The following is a 22,097-nucleotide window of genomic DNA, read 5'->3' as shown; positions in this document are numbered from 1 at the left end:
ATTGAGAAGTTAAAGGAGCTGGCATCGCGCCAACTTTTTTTGCATAGACAGACACGAGAATGCGACGTTGTGAGTGGAAGATCTTCACATTCACGGTAAGAATTTACGTAAATTTGCTAACAAAATATCATTTTATTATTAGTGTTTAACCACGAGTTTGTGTAGTAAAGCAGACTGTAGTGTATGTGTATGAAAACATGTTTATGTATATAAATAAATATATTTATATATATATAGAGAGAGAGAGAGAGAGAGAGAGAGAGAGTATATCATATATATATATATATATATATATATATATACTCTATATGCTTAATTTAATGGACACCAGGGCTTCTTAGATACAGCAGTCATTACTGTTGTGGAGGGCACTGCTTTCCCCGCCACCAGCCTATCACTGTGCTGTTGACCCGCACTGACGTCATTGCGTCATTAGGTTTCCCTGGGAAACGCAGAAATTTAAAAATAGTATCAAATTAATTCAGCTGACAAAGAGCGGGGGCGGGGCTCTGGGTAAAACGGATTTTATGGGGATGGACTGGTGAGGGCTCTCCTATAAGTGTGGCGTTCAACTAGACTTGGTGTTACAACTGAAGTGTCAAGCAAAATCTACTGAGGGCTATTTTTATAAAGTCCAGCTGCTAGTATATTTCGTAGTAGCAAAAACAACCTAAATATTCTGTATAAATAATCATGATTATATTTTGATCTAGTAAACACCTATTTATTTGATTATTGAGAAGTGAGAACTTTAGAGTGCATATATGAACAATTAACCTATGACTGTTAATTATAAATCGATAGACATTAACATGGATGAATGTGATTTAAAAAAAAATGTTACATTATACTGTACATTTTATCTCATAGTACGTATCAAAAATGACCTATGTACGTTTGTATGTGTATTATCATGGCATGGCTTTATGTGTTGGATGTTATGAGGCTTCACAGCCACCTTGTGGTCAAACTCAGGATAGCATAAAGTATAGCATCAACCTCTACAGAAAATTTAAATTAGCCTGCAAACATTTTAAAAAGTAAAACATATTTACAACATATCTATCCTGCATCCCAACTACCATTTTTATACATTTAAACTTTTTTCAACGGGGTCGATTTGGTGATTTTTTTTTTATGTGGCCCATTCACAAGGTTGTTGGAACACTTTAAAAGAGAGAGTAGCATGAATGATATTATCCTTTATGCTAAACAGTTCTGAACTGTGATTCAAGTTTAATTAATCAGTAAACAATCATTAAAAATGTCTTTAAAAACCATGTCCACTTTAATTTCTGAGGAACTTGTATGTTTTCATATAGACATCGGACACAAAAATGTTTATCTTGACTTTCTAAATATTAAATACAACAGTACAGATAAAATCTTAGAGTCAACAGCTCAGCTGTGCAAAGTAAAGTAAATGGAAGTACATTTGAACTTTGAGCAAAATTATCTTATTTTAAATGTCCCTTTTAAAACTTAAAGGAAAATACATCGGTTAAAAACTCAAAACCACATTTTTGTTATTGATGTTTTCTTAGCTTAAATATTTGCAGTGGATCTGTCTTCAGCCTGAACACTAATGATTTATTCCATATCAGCTATAACAACCAAGATTTAGAGCTGTACAGTAAACCATCAGGAGAAACTCTCCTCTCCACATGTTTGCAGCATTTTATATTTTTAGCTTAAAAAAGGATGTACAAGATGCTTCAGCCTGCTCTCATGGCAGATACAAGGAAATCATTTGAACATACAACAGCCTGAACTGTTACCATTAGGCATAACTAAATCTGAGAACAGCTGTGTAAAGGAAAGGACTATAGTGTTTCTTTTAACAATCTGTATTCTGAATAAGATTTTAAGACACCCTTTATACACCTAGCAGCTACTGCTGAAAGAGAGGGGTATATGGATATGGTGAGACTAAAAGATGCATTGTATTTTTGGTGTTACTGTTAAAAATAAAAGCATTCAAATACAGTCTGGCATATTCAAACATTGAATCTTGACCCCAGAAAAAAATATCCCTTTGTAGGAATATCAAGATGTTTTATAGAAATAAACAACCCTTTAGCCATAAAACAACATCATAAAATTTTCATAAAGACCGGAAAAAAGGGAAACTGTTTTCATAGCTCAACTGAAAACCTTATAGACAGTAATGATATGGTCTATATTCATGAAATTAAGACAACAAACAGTGTTCCTCACTGATAGATAAGATTAAGGAGCATGTTAATGTTAACGTTTGTGCGTGCGTGTGTGTGTTGTGTCCTCATGGAGCTCGCCTGTCCCTCTTGGAGAGGAGGTAGCACTGGATGGTGCGCAGACGATCTTTGGCTGGCCCAAATTCTGGCTGGAGTTTTAGAGTCGATTCATACCAATGCATGGCCTTCTCGAACTCCTCCTATGAAGACATATTAAGCAAAAACAGTCATCACTTAACGTCAATAAAATCCTTCAGAAGACTATGAGAGTCTCAGAAAAATCACTTACCATAGCTATATAAACGTTTGCCAGAGTAAAATGGTTAACCACAAAGTGAGGAGCAATTTCCACTGCCATGCGTGCCACAGTCAGGGCGTCCTCCCACAGCCTCGCATTTTGGAAGATGTTGGCAAGGCTGATGAGAGGCACATCCTAACAGAACAGAAACAAACATTTATATCATGCAGTAAGGTTTGCGTCTGTACAAGCCAACCAACGGAGAAGAATTGTAATAGGGGAATGAGCAGAACCTTCATATGGTGAGGAGCGTAGTTCAGAGCCTGGCGGAGGCAGTCGATGGCTCGCTTTCCCTGACCTTTCACCCTCCAGTACAATGCTGCCATGCTGGACAGAACCCAGGATGTCTGATTCTAAAGAACATCAAATCACCCAGATCATGAAATGTAACAAAATCTATTACTCTTTTTCACTGACACATTTTCCATAGAGTTGTTCTCAGCTAGAAATACAAAAACAGTCATAAATTATGTTTACACACAGTTATAATCGAGCAGTTTGGGTTTTTGCGTAGTAGAGCTACAGTCCTCTCTGTCGGTCCTGGTATCCACCTTATTTTGCAACACGGAAGCAAGCTATTTTCTTTGAATGTGCAAAACTTCCAATTCATTAGCTGCTAGAGGTAAATAAATGCAAAGGGCAGTGAACTGTAAAACTGTTTGTGCTACAAATCAGTATGTTTATTATTCAGATAATGAATTAATATGATAAATACAGCATAATGGACAGTTTTTATACTGGTAAAATAACTGGAAGCAAATCACACAGAAGCCTCGCACATTCAAGTTAAATATGACCACACCCACACTTAAGTTAAAAATAAGGTGGATGCAATTTTAATCAAATTTAGTTGATATAACTTTAGTCCGATTAACATCACGGATAAAGCCAATCACATTATCTACAACACCTTTTAAAAGATTGGGGTCAGTAAGTACGTTTTTTTTTTTTTTTTGAAAGAGATCAAAAAATATATATTCGGCACAGATGCACTAAACTGATCAAAAGAGACAGTAAAGACATTTATGATATTATTATAAGATCATTTCAAGTAAGTGCTGTTCTTTTGAATTTTATATTTATCAAAGAATCCTGAAGAAAGTATCATGGTTTGCACAAAAATATTAAACAGCACAACTGTTTTCAACATTGCTAATAATCAACACAGAGCACCAAATCATCATTTTAGAATGATTTCTGAATGATCATGTGACACTGAAGACTGGAATTAATGGCTGCTGAAAATGCAGCTTTGCCACAACAGGAATAATTACATTTTAAAATATATTAAATTAGATTTTTTTTTGTGACATTTCACAATAATACTTTTTCTACTATATTTTTTAAACAAATAAATGCAAACTTGATGAGCATAAAAACATTACAAAATCTTACCAATCCCAAACTTTTAAAGAGAAATGCAGGTCTGACTTGGCAAAAACCAGACTGGTACAATTTCATTCAGACTAAAGCATTTACATGACATTTTAAAAAGACAAATTGCTTTAAATAATTTACATGACATTATAAAAAGACAAACTGCTTTCACCCAACTGAAGGCAACTTTTAAAGTGCATGTGACTGCACTAGTAGTCACAACGGACAACACTCACCTTTTCCAGCACCTTAGCAATACGTGTTCCCACTTGTTCAAAAGACTGCGAGGGAAATGTATCTTTTCCCAGATTCTGCAACACCTGTGACAGAAGAATGAGGGTGAGATGAGACAAAACAGCCATTCACAAACATCAGAACTTTTGAGATCAGCAGAATCATCACAGCTGTAAACAGGTGATATAAAAAGCACCTCTCTGAGCTGACTCTCCCCAGTATAGTGAATGCCTCCGCGGTTGGCCACTCCACTCAGATGGTCCAGTGTGTGCATACTGGCAGGGAGATTGGCATTGCACACCGGCTCCACTGCTGGCTCCTGAAGCGGAGTGGCAAAGTCTATATGCTCTGTGATACTGTGAGGAGTTCAGAATCATACGTTAGTGAAAAAAAGAGCCCACTATGAAAGCATTCCAACAGAATGACTCTAAGAATGATATCCTACTCTATGTTCTTGGCAGACACAGCCAGCCAGGTACTAGCCACATGTGTGAGGTCCACACGACGCGTGCGCTGACATTCCTCTGGACCGGGCCAACCCAGACTGCTGTAGTCCTTCCATCTCTCTAAAAACACAAAATGTTTTTTTTTTATGACATTTTGATGACAAATGACATTTTTTTTATGATGTCATGATGCCTTTTGCAGCTACAGTACTAGTAGAATCATCACTGTGTCAGTGTCGTTAAATATTACAATTATTTTTGTTAACTGAAATAAAATAAAACTTAAAATGTTGTCTGAAATAAACTGAAATGAAGTTAGTTAAGCTGAACTAAAATGACTAAAAATAAAACTGAAAATAAAAATGATAAATAAAACTGGAAATGAAAATAAGTTAAACAGAAATATATTTAAACTGCTAATTTTACCAAAACTAAAATATTTACTAAAAAATATGAATATAAAACTTTGAATATAAAAATAAAAGTTAAAATATTATCAAATACTATAACTGTAAAAACAATACTAAATAACACTGCTCTGTGTTGAAAAGCATGTCTTGTAGGAAGCCAGTTCATTCTCAGCACCTGAGGGTCCAGGTGAGGGGATTGTGGGCCCACTGATCTCAAGGATGGAGTTACTTGCTGTTGGTTCACCCTGATGAACATCTCCTTCTCCCACCCAGCCCTCCGAGGTATCAGTTTTTGTTTTTTTCACACGTTTCACCTGGAATGTTATCTGAAGAAATGAAGAGAATGGGAAAGTGTTAAATTCTCCTTGATTACAAATACAAAATGTTCTTAAACATTTCAACAGAGAGATGTACCCATTCAGCTGCCTCATCATCCTCACAGTTGCCGAAGCAGGGTCCTCCCCCTCTCGCCCCCATGACCCTGTCGTTTTTCAGCACGCGGATGCCCCGTAGGTCCCCTGTCTTCCCGTTCATTTCCAGAGCCCCCTCAAATGCTCCTATAAGCTCTTCCCTCAGACGCCAGTCCTGCTCCTCTTCCTCCACCCCATCATTCTTTTGCTCTCGGCCCCTGTCCTGCCCACTCGCCTCCCCTGAACCGTTGCTGTCCACCACCACCTCTGCAGAAGACGAGAGAGTAACAAGAGAAAAGGTCAAGAGGAAGGCTGTGAGAGTGCTGCTTGTTTAGAAGCACAATGTATTAAGTCCTTGTTCAGAAGATTTAATTAATTCAATTGCATGTACATTGACATCAGCAATCTGACAATGGCTGTTTGTAAAAAAATAAAATACTACTGTACTGCATGTATTCTGCCAGCTATTGTTTAAAAAAAGCAAGTGGAACAACAAGAAATATGAAACAGTACAAAATATGCAACCATAAATCTTTAAAATAGTACTGTGCTATATTGCTATATCACATGACCTCACTACACTGCATGTTTAATTTAGCAAGGACAGAACAGTACCATCTCAGAGCCTTTTTTTCACATTTTTTATTTAAATCTTGAGTAAAAAATGTCTTAACAAGGGCTGTCAAATTTAACATGTAAAGGCTTACAATTAAATAAATATGTTTAAGCCCATAAAGCATGGGGAAAGTGACTGTATTAAAAAATGATTCAACTGAGTTTCTTGTTCGCATGTCCTGTGTTTTGTTGCAGTTTAAGGAATGTACATACAGATTAATTGCTATTTCTAAGTCACTAATGGAATAAACATTTGCGTCAATAAGCATGTGAACTCACTTAAATTGTTATGCTAATAATTGAATTATAATTTTTTATTAATACACATTATAAAAATGCAAAACAGCAGCATTTTTGCTAGTAGTCTCAAGACTGTTGAACTGAGTCCACTGTATCTTATGTGAATATCAAACACAGAGAAAGAAGCCCCCATAAGCTTCATCATTAATCTTACTCTCAAAGAGGAGAGAGTCTTCTAAAGCAGACACAGGCATGGCATCAGTGTCCCAGGGTTCCTGCCTGCTGCTGCTGGCCGTGTCCCATTCCTCCAGCTCTGTGTCTTCCTCTGCCTCACAGCCAGAGCCAGCTACACACACACATACACACAAACAGAATTTAGCTCACATGTTGCTTAACTTACATTTTTCAAATTAATATAACTGCATTATAATTATAACTTAAAGAAGAAAGTAGAAACACAAGCTACTTGGAGACATATTCCCCATTCGGATTGTTGTATAAATGAGTAGTGTTAGTTCAAAGGGGGATTGCCATATTAATCCCAAAATCAATAGCTCAAGAGTTCCCCCAAACGAGAAGAGGACAATGAGTTCATTTTTGTCTGCAGAGCGCAGCGGCATCTAAATAAAGCCTGTGCTATTTTCAGTGCCCTGAATTATTGAGGACACGATTTCGCTATTTCAAAGTCTCTCTCACTCAGAAGAGTGCCAGGGGAGAGAGAGCAGAGTTAGAGAAAGGGAGCAGTGCAGGATGCTGAGGAGAAGAGAAAAGGGGAGCAGGAGAGAGAATGGAGCAAACCCAGAATAGAAGATGCAACGGTAAAGAGTCTAAAATTGGCTCAAAGATTACAGTGCCTGGGCTATAAAAAGAGTGCTGAGCACTCTGCCGCTGAGGTTGCAACACCAGGGAGAAGGAAGGAGTGAGTGATGGAGGAAGGTGAAATGGGGTAGCTGTCTGGAGGGGGGGGGACTCTCGGTTCAGTGTTGCAAGGGTCCTTCAGGTTTACGGAGAAAGCTACTTACATGGACAGGCCTGGTGCTGGAGATGGTAAAGGAAGGGGTAAAACTGCAGACAGCGCATTAGAGGCAGGCTGGCACGACACTGGGGACAGTGAACTGTGAGAGTCAGGGCCCGACGAAACATGGCCAGAGCACCAGTCAGGTTTCCCTGAGAGAGGTGAACGTTGACCAGGCTTAACAGGGTGTGAGGCTGGTGTGAAAAAGACAGAGAGAGCAAAATACAGTTATGTCACATAATAAAGTTTTCGGTTTTGATTAAAGGAATAGCTAACCCAAAATTTAAATTTTACGTTTTGAGGTCATTCAAGATTAAGATAAGCTTGTATTGGAAAAGATCGTAGAAATATAGCATTACATCACTTGCTCATCAATAGATCCTTTGCAGTGAATGGGTGCCGTCAGAATGAGAGTTCAAACAGCTGATTAAAAACATCACAAGTTATCAATACAAATCCAGTCCATCAATTTACATCTTGTAAAGTGAAAAGCTGCATTTTTTAAATAAACAAATCCATCATTAAGGCATTTTAACTTTAAACCATCTCTTCTAGCCGAAATGTCCAATGAGTTTATAATCCATAATAATGCTTCATTCAGTAAATCCATCCCGTTGTCCTCTCACATCAAAATCCACTGACATATTTGTTTAGAACGGTTTTAAACTTTTTTCACTTGTAAACAGCGCTTGATCTGTGCATATTTTTCTCCTGACTCAGATGAGATGACTTTTTCACTGGAGAACGCAATATTATGGATTATGGACTCTAAAATTTGAAGTGACTGTCTTAATGATGGACTTGTTTATCACAAACATGCAGTTTCTATCTTCACAAGACATTAATAGATGGACAGGAGTCATGTGGATTACTTGAGGATTATTGTGATGTTTTTATCATCTGTTTGAACTCTCATTCTGACGGCACCCATTCACTGCAGAGGATCCATTGGTAAGCAAGTGATAGCAAGAAACAAACTTTACTACATCTTGGATGACCTGAGGGCACATTTTCAGCTAATTTTCATTTTTGGGTGAAATAATACTTTGGGCTATCAATTTAACCTGCGATCGAAAGTGCAATCGAAAGTGCGATCGATTCCAAAGAATATGATGTGAAAAAATGTATACCCCCTTATATCCATATATATATATAATTGAAGAACCTGAGAAAATCACGTTTGTTTTTGCAAGTCTGCAGTAAGCTGACAGTAAGCTCACCACATTTACAGTAAAGCAGCTGCACAATCGCTAAAAGGAGTAAAGCCCAAGGTATACTTCAGTTTCTAAGCATATTTTAGAGTGTGACATGAAATATATGAAAGCGCCCGGTCAGATTTTTCTAACCAATCAAACAGTGTACTTTTTTGCACAATATTTTTGCATTGATTAGTTTGGCCACAAGGTGGCATCACTAGCCCAGGCCATTGTTTCACAGTCAAAAAAGATGAGATGGATGAGATGGAACAACACCCACACTACTGGAGATGGCAACAACAATAGACGCCCACGTTGACAAGTGCTTGTCTTTAAGAGAGATCCACAACTCTGGTTTAAAAGAGTACAAAGACACTTTCTATTGCTTCTAACTTCTAGAAAGAAATAAAGCAGCCACTGGACAAGAGTAAAATTTCTAGTGTGCATGTGTTTATTTGCACACTATCAAACTGAGTACACTTTGAAAGGCTTGTGTTCGGCTGTATGCATACATTAAGTGTTCGCACCAAAACTAAAGTGTACTTTTGACTTAAAGAGACATTAACACAACTCATTCTTGAGTTTAAAAAACATGTTCTGAACAACATGGAACTAAAACAAAGTGCTCATGGTATGTGATAGTAAAAAAAAAAAAGTCAGATGCACCAGTCAAAAATGTCTATCTGCATGTGTACTGTGATGCAAGTGTAAATATGGGACACAGTGTGTGAACAGTCACTAAATCAAACTTAGCAAATTTGTCTAACTTGACTGAACTGATTGCTACAGACTGTAGGCCAATAACAGAGTTATAGTCAACGATATAAACATCATGTAATTAATGTGACCAGATATTTTAACTAGTTTGCACCATTGTATGTTTGACATTTAAATTCTTCTACAGCATCAGAGGAATATTTCCATGAGTGTCCATGTGAGTGGCATGTCACTCAAGTTATGTAATCATTTAAAGTGTAAATTGGGTGGTCTGCACTGAAAAAAGGTGGGGTGTTCAACGGTCTGCATTATAGGTCAGTGTCAGTGCATACCTCTGAGCAGTTGATCTGCAGGGCCTGTTGCAGCAGCTCATGGGCCTCGTCATGCAGGCCGTAGTGCAGCAGCAGGTTGGCAGTGTTGACCAGAGGCATGTCTCTGTGCTGAGGAGGGGCAGAATGGAGCGCCTGACGCAGACACGCCAAAGCTTGTGTGCCATTTCCTTTAGCACGCCAGAAAAGACCTGCTTCATTCTGCATCATCCAACGTGGCCCACTCATCTGAGAGAAAGAGATTTCCCATTTGATCTTCTTTTAAAGCTTTAGTTTTTTACTATCACGATCCTAGTTTTATATAAAAATGTTTCAAGCAGACAATCTGACAAAAAATTTTAAGCAGCTAACAATTTCCCAAACAAAAATGAAACATCTGTCACTTTTTTTACTCACCCTCATTAAGTTGCAATATATTTTCAGAGAAACACATACACAAAAATAATTTCTAAAGAATCTTCACATAGAAATGATTGTCATGACAGTGACCATGTGCTATTTAGATCCTAAAAGGCCAAATCAGCACTATAAAAGCACCATTGCACCGACCTGCACCATCTACACCACCACTGTTTGGGCCAACATTTTATTTTTATTTTTTTTGGAAAGAAATAAACATTTTTATTCAGCAAAGACGCATTAAACTGATCAAAAGTGCCAGTAAAAACTTTTACAAAAGATTTCTATTTCTAAGAGTAGAGTAATGGCTGCTGATTTCAGCTTTGACATCACATGAATATGTGTATGATTTGAAAGCCACTCTTGTGCTGCAGCAGAGATAATGATTATCAGTGAATAATGTCCTACATTTGGGTCTATTTCTTACACAAAACTATCATATGGCTTCAGAACACTTTATATTATTTGAACTATAGCACACAAGTCATTATGACTACTTTTATAGTGCATTTATAGTGCTTTTTTGTCCTTTTCTGAGCTTAACATTCAATAGTCACTATGAACTATCATTGCATAGAAAAAATATATATTTATTCTTAAAAAATATATATACTTAAACATTTATATAAACTAGGGCTGAAACGATTAGTCGACATTATTGGCAACGTCGACAATAAAAAATTCGAGAAGTCGTTTGATCTCATGTGACCTAATGAAAGAGCCGGTAGTAATGTGGTTTGACCAGTGTGGCGCTGTAGCGAAAGACTGTAATTCAGCTCTCCTGATGCAATTCAAGAGAAGAAGACACAGCGCTTCAGAGCAAACGCAGCCGAATCTGAAGCTGTTGAGCGGCGTTTGGTAGAATATGTAAATAAATGCTGCGCGCTTTCCTCTAAATAATGAAATAAACACAACAAAAACTGACCGCGGTGGGAAAGCAGCAGTTAAGAAAGCATCTGATTACAGCGATGTGGATGTTTGCACAAGCTCTGAAGTTCGGCACTCCAGTAAAGTCCAGTCATGTCACGTTTATTTATATAGTAGTTTATGCAATAGATAGCCTTAAATCAAGCAGCTTTACAGTATTAAACATGAAAAACCAGAGTCAGTGTCACTTGTCACAAACTGAATTTCTATTATAAAGCGTTCCTGTGGCTCAGTGGCAGGGCATTGCGTTAGCAGCGCAAAAGGTTGTGGGTTCGATTCCCAGGGAACACACATACTGGTAAAAAAATGTATAGCCTGAATTGTTCTGTAAGTCGCTTTGGATAAAAGCGTCTGCTAAATGCATAAATTATTAAATTATTATTATTATTAAAGCAGCTCTCCAGTGTGGAGCTAGCTAATGATAAAATCTTTTTATTAGTGGAAAAAAAATATTATGTCATTAAAGTGATAGTTTGGTTTGCAGAGATCAAAGCTTAATCTAACTCAGGACTGTTTTGATTATCATAACCCTATACTGATCTGATTACAGCGATGTGGATGTTTGCATGAGCTCTGCATTTCGGTACGCCAGTAAAGTCCAGTCACGTCACATTTATTTATATAGTACTTTATGCAATAGATAGCCTTAAATCAAGCAGCTTTACAGTATTAAACATGAAAAACCAACGTCAGTGTCGCTCAGTTAAAATTTGAACAAAATTACAACATTATTATTATTATTAAAGCAGCTCTCCAGTGTGGAGCTAGCTAATGATAAAATCTTTTTATTAGTGGAAAAAAAATATTATGTCATTAAAGTGATAGTTTGGTTTGCAGAGATCAAAGCTTAATCTAACTCAGGACTGTTTTGATTATCATAACCCTATACTGTATTTTAAGAGAGATTATGTTGTGAATAAAAATAGTTTATCCAAAAATAAAGCGTCTCATCACTCACCTTTATTTTGTTTCTTATCCACGACTTACAGAAGGAGATGTTAGGCAGAATGATGCCATTCAGTTACTTTTTCATTCAGCTGATTAAATGGTGAATGAGAGAGTTTCTCTGTCATCTCATTTTGTGTGCCAAATATATTCATTTGTATAAATTAATTGTATAGTTGTAATTACATAATATGACTTTCAAAAGCTGAAGTGCTTACCTTTATTTATTTGTTAGAATATATATAGCTCAATATCTTAACTAACTGCAAAAGCTGAATAATCAATCAAAGTCTACTTATTAATGAGTGAAATAATCGATGATAAGTCGGTTAATCGCTCCAATAATCGGTAGATCTTAATCGATCATCAAAATAATCGTTTGTTGCAGCCCTATTATAAGCAGCATATGGGTGTGGAATGGCATAAGAGTATTTCTAATACTTTTACATACAAATTTGATTCATCAGTTCCATCTGTATTTTCCACTTCTTCATATTTCCATAAGACTAACACTATCCATTCTTACATAATTAGTCAAGTTTTTAATCAGCTGACTCAATTTTTAGAATCTTACCAATTAAAACCTTCAATTTGCAATTCACATAATTTGGTCCTCAATTATCTACAAAGAGCAAACAGTGCAATTGTTAATGTACTCAACATGAGCCACATTATTCTTTTACCTTGTCCAGCGCCTGAGCAATCAGTGCTCCAGTTTGCTCCAAACTCCTCCCACCACTGCGCTTCAGCAACACCTGCATAAAACACACACACACACACACACACACACACACACACACACACACACACAGAATGACTCACCCGAGAAAACACAACACTCCCACATACTAAATAGCGCTCTCTGCTTCATCTACCTGCACAAATAGCACAGGTAGGCTAAGGGTGTGGTACAGAACTCCTTCAGACTGACAATATTGAGTAAGCTAGCTCATACCTCTGCAGCATGTGGGTCAAGCATCTCCTTCTCTAATGCCCAGGCCATAGACTCCAGTGGGTCTCTAGCGGTGACAAGATTCTTTAAGCTGCAATCCGGCATCTTTGATGATGGTGGAGGACTTTTGCTCTCCAAGAGAATATTCAGAGCCCTAGTAACATGACAAAAATAACAAGCATACATGTTACATGTAGAAGGGTTGAGTAACTGTACGCCAAGTCTGTGAGTCTGTGACTGTAAACCAGGGGTGTCCAAACTACGGCCCGCGGATTAATTTTAAGCGGCCCGCAGCTGTCTTAATAGTCTTATATATGGCCCGCCAAGCATAATTTACAAAATAGGCCTATGCAGTTTCAAAATGTCAACACAAGATGGCAGCACTAAATTTTAGACCAGATGTAGCAGTAAAACGTGAGTGATATCAATTTGATAACTCATATGCGCTCTCATTTCTTTAGCGCACGCGAATTCCTAAACGCGTCAAAAGCGGAAGAGCGCGACTCGTTTGAACCGCGCTGCACGGACCATTTTTCCACATCGTCGAATCTGGCCCCCTTTAGGAAAAGTTTGGACACCCCTGCTGTAAACTGTATGTAACATAATGTGCATGTCACAGTGCCACATGTCTTACTTAAAGTTGTGGGACTCGGGGGGCAGGTAATAGGTGGGAAGTAGGTGCACAGGGGGAATTGTGGGGAATCGTTGTGCACAGTCTGACCTCCTGGGCCACAGCACCGTATGACTTTCCTGTTCACATACAACAAACAGAATGTGACTTCTAGTGCAAATATGCAGGATAATATAGATAATACAGAAATGATCCATTCCTGTGGCAAAACTATTAATGTCAAAATGAATCTGTGTAATTTGAGTAATCAATAGACAAAACCACAAAAAAAAAAAGTAAAAGTTGTTATGCAAATGCCTTATTGATAAAATGTTACTGCATTTATCATATTTAGCAGGAAATTAGACATTAGTTATCTAACTCCATGCTAGCTACATGTTATTTTAATCATATTATTTTTAAGATTATGCTTGCATGATTTTTCGAAATTATTAAACAGAAATATTCCAAGTTGGGCTACATTTTATGTCTAAACCTTCCACCATTTTGAGTGTTTTCATTGCAATGGTCAGGTGGTATAAATCAGAACACTTGTATAATTCAAAACGTTTTAATAACGAGTTCGACTAGGATATGAACATGTTTTAAAGTCAGAATCCCATAATTATGATAATTCGAACATCGCATGAACACAAGTTTACATTGTGTTCTAAAATACTGTATATAAAAAATATGCCATATGCAGGTAAAAATATGCCACAAAAAAATACAGGCCATAAATATGCCAATAATTAGTCCAACATGGAATCTGTGCCCGCTGAACTTCACAAGGGGAATCATTCAATCATCATTGACAAAGTTCAACACAACTCCTTCTTATGCATTTGTGTTAATTTAAAATGTAGGCTAAGTCCGTTGTTTACAGCTAACAATAAGAAAAAAAAATTAACCACACTCTTACATCAGTGGAGGTTGTCTCCTTGTCCCAGTGAGCTGCAGGTTCCCATCCTAAGGACATGGTGTAGGACTGCTGAGGACTGAGACTCTCATTCACACTCAACTCGGACACCAGAGCAACACTGCTGGCTATTGACACTTCCTCACCAAACTACAAGCAAATACACATGCACGCACACACACACGTCAGAAAAAGAGGAGATTGATTGACACTTAAGAAATCTAGCAAAGAGGAGTGCTGTTATACTGAATATCAACAACATTATTGTGTGTAAAGTAATGTTTTCATACAACCGGTTTATAAACAAGTTCGTTTCAACTACTCAGTTAATAATTTTTCTCCGCCTACAAAAATAGTTTTGCAAGCAGTCAAAGTAGGGTAAAGTGACACGTGGGCACAAACATTAATATGTTCCACTGTTGTTACACAAAACACTCATGAAACACTGCTTGTCCACTGAAATTCATGAACCGGCATTAATACAGACCAGTGATTCTCTCAACCAGAGGGCCAGGGTCCACTAACCTGAGGGCCTCTGTAAACTTCTGTAATTCACACGTTAAGTGTTTTTTTTTCTAGTCAAGCAAAAGTCATGTAAAGTAATACATTCTTGAAACTCCATTAAGCATTTAAATAATGAATATACTTTTTTCAAGTTGTGTAGAAATCAAGTAAAATGTATTTTTTTATTCTAAACTGCTTCAATATTTAGTCTCATTATTAACACACAGAAAGCAAAATAATTCAAATAGTGTGTTTGCAGTTTCACCTGAATGTAGTGGACATTTTCAAACAGTTCTCCACGGTGATACCGCACAGGCAAGTCAAACGGGCAGTGCAGGGTGAACTTCTGTTGGCCTATATGACACATCTGGTGATTTCCTAAAACACACCATTGAAATCCTGTTATACGCATTCATATGCACAACAGTGGAAGCGAACAAACATGGCGCCAACAAGATCTGGCAGGCTTGCGAAACTTTATCCAGTATACTGCACAATATAATTTTTTTAGGACCTTGAGTTTGTGGGTCTATTTTAAAGAAACCGTATGACTGGAGTTGAAAGGTAAAACAAGCAGTCTAACCGAGTTGAGCTTCTTTAGCCATCTGGGTCTCGTGGATGATATTTCGCAGGATCTGCTCCTCCTGAATGAGCCTGTGCTTGTCCAGCATCTCCTGCTGTCGCAGATAATGATCATGCTGCTTCTGGTACTCCTTCAGTTCATTCAGGGTGCGCTGCAAAGACCTGGACAAAGAGTGAGGGAGGATGCATGTTGATTTCGCACCTTGCACTATGCCTTTTTTGAGCACAAACTCAAAGATTAATTTGTGTCTTCTTCCTTATCATCAACAGAACAACTGCAAGATATTTATCGTCACAAATGCTTAAGTCTGAATGTTACAACTAGAGAGCATTGGACATTTTGCTTGGAATTTGTTTATCTGGTGTAACTACCAAAATATTGTTAACATTTTGGGTCAGTGTTTACACAATATCACCAAATATACATGTACAATAGCACTTCACTTTGCGTTTACCACATGAAGTGTGGTTCTTAGTTTGTAAGTCGACTTTCACATGAAACAAATCAAACTTTAGGTGCAATCAAACCTCTAGTGTGAAAACAACATCCTTTAATTTAATATAACATTTTTGTGGTTCTCTTTTTTGTCCAAAAAAATGTTTGCTATAGTCAGAAAATAAATCTCAATAACTTAGGACCCAGGAGGGTGGCATTCAAGAGGGCTCCTCGAACTGAAGGGATCCCCCGAATGTTTATGTATATACTGTATTCTATATATAGTACCAGTCAAATGTTTGGACACACGAATGGGAAAGTGTCCAAACTTTTGACTGGTATTGTACTATAATATACACAAAGAATATCGGCCGATATATCGGTAGCGGCCTTTTTTTACTCCCTAATATCGGTATCGGCCCCAAAAAACCCATATCGGTCGGGCTCTAGTGAAAACCACAATAGTGTCTTTTTCCCCAGGATTTTCAAAGGACAGAAAGTTAGAAAAAACTGTATTTATTTAAAATAGAAATCTTTTGTAACAATAAATGTCTTTACAGTCATGTTTGATCATTTGAATGCATCCTTGCTGAATAAAACATTTATTTTTGAATAAAATTTCTTTCAAATGATGCTTACATGCATTGCAAAGCCAATGAAATAGCTATTTTTAGTATTCAGTCATTTACTTGTACATTTTATTTTAACTAAATATATTTCAATGTGGGAGGCACAATGACACATGCAGCTGAATTGTAGCGTCTTATCTTGATGTATTTTGTTTAATGCATTTTTCTTCTTTCACATAAAATTAGTTTGAGAACAAACTACATAACTGGCAGCCCTCCTATAGTACAATACTGTTGAAGACCCCTGCAATGATCCATAATGAATTCCTCATCATAAATAGAGCAAAGGGGAAGTTCTCCGCAGAAATACGCCATCAAAGAAAGAACAAGACCCACTCAATACCAGGAAAAAGGCTACTCCATACTCAGATGGTTTCTTAATGAGACACAGAGTAATTGCACAGAAAAAGAGAGAAAAAATCACAACAGTCAATGAGAAAACAAATGGTCTGTGCTACCGGTGTTGAGCCTCAAGCCGCTGCTCCAGCTTCTGCTGACAGAGGACGGCATGTTTCCTCCTCAGGGCCTGCTCAAAGCCCGGCTGAGCCTGCAGAGCCTGCTCATAGCACAGCACGGAGTGATTATACTCCCCCAACATCTACCAGAGAGACAGGAGGAAGGGAAAGAGATGCAACAAGCAAGTGAGTGTCATTCGATATAAACAAGGAAATCAGATACTAAAGAAAAACTGCCATTTCCTGTCCAGCAGAAACTGCATGTGCACAGAGGAAGTTCAAAAACATCTTAAAAATGTATTTTCAGAAACCATCCCGCTTCTTCAATGCGCTGCACTCACAGCGTAAATGTTGCCCAGGGTGTAATGGCTGGTTAGGAGATCAGTGGTGAGATCCAGAGCAGCGTGGGCGAGAATGGCGGCGTCAGCCGAGAAGTGTGCTCTGTGAAGTATGTTTGCCATATTGATAAGAGCAACATCTTTGTGCTGCCTGCAATAAGAGAACAAGTACATGCAAATGTATGTAAAACAAGTTGACACAACTTATGCAAGTCTTTGTGCAGGTGATCGAAACACTGATTTCTCTGTAGATATGCTATGCCCACTATCCATCTGCTATTTGTATCCATGTGTCATTTCACTTTACCTTGGAGAAAAATGGAGAGCACGGACCACACAGTCCACAGCTCGCCTGGGTTCATTCTTCATCCGCCAGTAGAAGGAGGCCAAGTTATAAAGCACCCATGAAGAAGAATTCTTAGAAAGTGAGAAAAAGACATCGTTAATCTTAAGAAATTACATTTCCAGCTGACTTCTGCTTTATCTACAAGCCTTTAAAAACTGAACCATAAAGGAAAACGAAGTTCCCACGCATTCCCACTAATAAATCTTAATTCTTTTCCAGTTAATCGTGAGTACACAACTACTTAAATGACATTTTTATGTCAGGTACCGTACCGATCCTAGGTATTAATAAATGAAAACAATTATTCTTATTAATATCTTCAATTAGACACAAAAATTATGCTGATACATGGCCAATATCAAAATACTATTTTGTCTAAATAGATTAAAAAAGAAAAACACAAAATGAATCACTTTAAATGCTACATCATATCATTATACTGTACAGTAAAAAAAATGGATATTAATTTTGAGATTTGCTAAGATGACCTTTAACAGTGTTATTAAGTGATTAGTGTTATTAAAAATTAACTTTAACTGACCATTAGATTATGGCAAAAGTAATTTAAATGTAAAAATAGGGGAAATGAGCATGAATTAAATATCTAATATTAGTCAATATTCCCAATATTAACAGAAACTGATATAAATAAAAACTCTAATACAGTCTGTTAAAAAGTATGGTACTGATATATCATGCATCCTTAAAAATTCCTAACATTTACTGTGGTTAGAAGAAGGACTCAGCTTTCTAAGCAAAGATGCTCAAAGTAAAGCACTTTATGACTGTGCCATAAAAATGTATTAGCTTTGAGTCACAAAGGCGCCTTTGTGACTCAAAGCTAAAAAAGTTTCTTATGTTTCTAATAAAGTTCCCTGTTGTGCATATTGATGCTGGGTTGCATCTTATAAAGCACAATAATATTATTTTAGAGGAGAACATAACTACAAAGATTTCCAGTAACTATAAAAAATACCAGACTTTTCCAGGTCTAGAAATCACAACTGCAACATTTCAAGGTTTTCCATGACTGTGAGAACCCAGAACTTTATAAATAAAGCAAATCAACTTACGCTTAGAAGTGCCTCGTGTATCCGATGCCCAACCTCATCCACACTCTGTCCCAGCTTAAGAGACAGGGAGGTAAAGATTGGGTCATCCTTTGAAACCAAGGGTGATGTTAAGTTTACCTTTTCTTGTACACCCTGAGAGGGAAAAACCAATGAGCAAAAAGACAATGAGCCCATGTTCGAGAGACAAGTTGGCATGAAATGAAAATTCACCTTATAGATCTTATTGTAACTAATTCATCTGTGCATGCTTCATTTTTTTTAATGTTTTGACCTCATAATGGTTAACCAAAATGGCATAACTGGACCTTCTAGTGAAAACGGCAGACTTCTTTTGTGGCACATGAAGAACTTCTTCAATCATTTAGTCTGCTTACACCCTGTGCTGCAAGCTCATATTCATTTGGAATAATTATGATAGTATCTTTAATGTTTTTGAAAGCAGTTTCTTATGTTCACTAAGGCTGCATTTATTTAATAATAAATGTATATAAATCAGCATATGAGAATGATTTCTGAAAGATCATGAAGACTGGAGTAAAGGCTGCTGAAAATTCAGCTTTACCACAGGTATAAATTACATTTAAAATATATTCAAATAGAAAAACAGTATTTTAAACTGTAATAATATTTCACGATATTACTGTTTTACTGTATTTTTGATCAAATAAATGCAGGCTTGATGAGCATTAAAGACTTCTTAAAAAACATTTAAAATCTTTTGACCAATAGTGTATGTATGGGTGCAGCTTAAAGCACTCAAAACACTCACCCTGAGGTGCTGAAACGCATGAATGCTATAAGGAAGGTCGAGGATTTTAGCGCAGTCAGGTTTTTCCAGGTCTGGAGGTAGAGGTGACATCTGATCCAAAAAATCCTCTGGACTAGAAAACAACAACAATAAAACCAGAATGGCATATTCTACAATGACAACTGAAATGATCAATACATATAAAAAAACACAAGGAAACATATTTCTTCCATAAGCAAACACCACTTACTTTATGTCTTTGCTCTCCAGGTATATAAAAGTGCCATCATAGAGATCCAAGTCTCCCAGAGGAACTTTAGCTGTGACACAGTCAGCATCTTCTTTATAGTGTCGCTGCTCTAAACCAGTATCCCTGTCCTCGTTCTCTTCAATGTGAATCTTCTGAGCAACTAGTTGCTTCTGCAAAATGTACAATAACTCACTGTCAGACAAGTGTTCAGGGAAGCATACCTTTACCTCTAGAGCTGCCTTCTTCAAGACAAAATTCACTGTAAAAGATTATGTCATGATGAATGTGAGGCATAGCATCACCTCTAACTTCTTGAGGTAGTTCACACGAGTCTCCTGTTGCATGAAAAGAACTAAATGGTGGGGATGTTTCAAGTTAAGAGGAGAATCCACCTGAAAACGAGAGGGAGCATGAAAAAGGCCAAATCAATGCGCACGCACATGCTTTGAGCAAGAGTCACTGCCTGACAGATATCAGGTCAGAGGTTAGAAGACATCAAGAAGCCAAATCAGGCTGATGATTTGGCCAGTAGTATTGAATCACCACACACTAGTGCGCTGTTATATCGTTATAAGCAGCAGACAACAGCTGTCAACACATGAGATCGACACACGCATCTGTCTGACAGCTGTATAAAGCAGTGTCAGTGAGGCACAATCCGATTAGAAAGCTACTGCTGAGAACTGTCAATATCTTGTCACAGTGGAGTGACTAAACACGACAGTCTCGTACCTGCTGTTGGATTTTGCCGTCCTCCGTCACCACCCAGTGCGTGGTGGCTCGCGCGGACTCCACCAGCAGTATACAGATAAACATGAACGCCGGTCCTCGGACGGAAGGGCTCCAGAACCGTTTATTAGTAGAATGATTGCCTGTGATCTTGCTCTTGTCATCCGCCATCTTTTACCGTCTGCCCATTCGACCCTAAAGGTTCGCGTCATTCACCACAATCTGCTTCCGGGTTACCCAAGTGACCCCGCCTCCCCGCATAACCCAAACATTCGCCACATTGATTTTTAATTTCCCACAGTTATTAGAGAATATATCATCATAACAATAAAATAAATAAATAAAAAAATCACCAATGTTATGCCATTTCAGTAAAACGATTTTGTTTCAAACTTAACTTGCTATATGTTAGTCAAGGTCTTCTGGTTTAATCTCTTGTTTTTTTTATTCAGAGAGCAACAACATTTTATAACAATCAGTCATTCTTGAGAAGTGGGACAAAAAAAATATTCTAAAACTATAAAACTTAGCAGAGCCTGTCTGACACTGATGTACTCTGCAGAGGTGAACTGTGGCAAGGGGGTCCTTTAGAGTGACAGCTGCCCCTGATATTCCCTGATTTTATTACATTTTATTGAATGTCTGACGGTGTTGACAAAAAGTGGGGACGCAACTTTAAAATCTTATTAAACATGCATGTCATTAAAAAACAACCTTGCTTTGATAGGAGATATTATTAAGTGTTGCTTTTGATAAAACAAGCTCTTTTTCATCATTAAAATTTTTTTTTTTATCCATTTTATTGCATATGAATGATTGAACCCTTCTCTGTGGACACACTGTTTTAGATGTAGTGAGAGGACATTAAGAAACACAGATTTGGTATAATAATGAGAAAATTAAATTGAAGGTGATAATTGTGTTAAATACATTCTATTATTAATCCCTCATGACACTTAAAATTGAAAATATTTTTATATTTAAACCTAATAGCAGTTACCCTTGCTGGACCTGTTTTGTCCCATGTCTCAAGAATGACTGACATATTAAAAACCAAGAATAGCAAAAAGTTAATAAAGCCAGATATATAATTACATGTACAACTCAATCATACACGCATCATACAAGCATTTTAAGAAGTCAAAACAATGTAGAGACTATGTAATATAATGTACCCTCTTAATTCAGTTAGCAAAACGTTGGGGTTTATATTTGTACGTTTACATTTACATACGCGACAATACATAAGATTGTTTATAATTATTTTAATCGGTGAAAGCAAAAAGCATGTTTTACAAATAACTGCAGATTTTTTTCTTCTTCTGTAAATATACTTGTTTAAAATCAATAAAGGTTTTTAAGACTCCTATTAGTTTCTTTTTCAATCAATCAATTTGTGCTTAAAAAGAAAGATATGTAGAGTAGAGAAGTCATAGTAATAGTAAGACCTTCTATTACAGTGGCTCCATTATTATTATCCGTTATTTAAATATGCTGTTTGTAATGTAACTTGCTAACAAATTGCTAAGTAAGAGCAACAACTGGATGTGAATTTACATGCTTGAGGAATATAACTGCATAAATAGATAAATAAAATAGCAACTTGTTTGGAATAAAACAGAATTCAAGATTCAAACATCTTAGATATTAGTGACAGAAGAAATAGTTCGACTAGGATAATGACAGGACTCACAGAATGTTCAAAAGTGAACTTTTATGTAGTGAATTGTACAATACTTTAAAGAATGAAATAAA

General features: G+C 37.0%; 1 protein-coding gene across 1 annotated transcript; it reads right to left on the bottom strand.

Moving 5' to 3' along the window:
- Positions 1-1,354: 1,354 nt before the first annotated feature.
- ttc17 (tetratricopeptide repeat domain 17) lies at positions 1,355-20,536 on the bottom strand. Its single transcript, XM_016495243.1, has 25 exons — positions 20,346-20,536; positions 19,916-20,005; positions 19,614-19,783; positions 19,385-19,496; positions 18,616-18,747; positions 17,504-17,613; positions 17,200-17,347; positions 16,862-17,001; positions 15,340-15,500; positions 15,022-15,134; positions 14,256-14,402; positions 13,358-13,473; positions 12,727-12,877; positions 12,455-12,526; positions 9,504-9,728; positions 7,266-7,452; positions 6,458-6,589; positions 5,393-5,655; positions 5,154-5,304; positions 4,568-4,688; positions 4,319-4,478; positions 4,125-4,208; positions 2,745-2,864; positions 2,503-2,646; positions 1,355-2,413 (listed from the first exon to the last, which is right to left on the bottom strand). Exons 1-25 carry the CDS (start codon positions 20,511-20,513, stop codon positions 2,282-2,284), a joined length of 3,549 nt encoding a protein of 1,182 aa, XP_016350729.1. The 5' UTR covers positions 20,514-20,536; the 3' UTR covers positions 1,355-2,281.
- Positions 20,537-22,097: the final 1,561 nt, after the last annotated feature.

The sequence above is a fragment of the Sinocyclocheilus anshuiensis genome, unplaced genomic scaffold (assembly GCF_001515605.1).
Source record: "Sinocyclocheilus anshuiensis isolate Anshui unplaced genomic scaffold, SAMN03320099.WGS_v1.1 scaffold282, whole genome shotgun sequence".
NCBI lineage: Eukaryota > Metazoa > Chordata > Actinopteri > Cypriniformes > Cyprinidae > Sinocyclocheilus > Sinocyclocheilus anshuiensis.
Note: the sequence above shows the minus strand (reverse complement) of the source record. Positions and strands in the feature narration are given on the sequence as shown.

Coding starts and splice junctions, on each gene's coding strand:
- ttc17 (XM_016495243.1), bottom strand. CDS start 20,513: ATGGCGGATGACAAGAGCAAGATCACAGGCAATCATTCTACTAATAAA. Junction 19,497..19,613: donor CTGGAGAGCAAAGACATAAA/GTAAGTGGTGTT, acceptor GTTGTTTTCTAG/TCCAGAGGATTTTTTGGATC. Junction 2,414..2,502: donor CAAACGTTTATATAGCTATG/GTAAGTGATTTT, acceptor ATGTCTTCATAG/GAGGAGTTCGAGAAGGCCAT.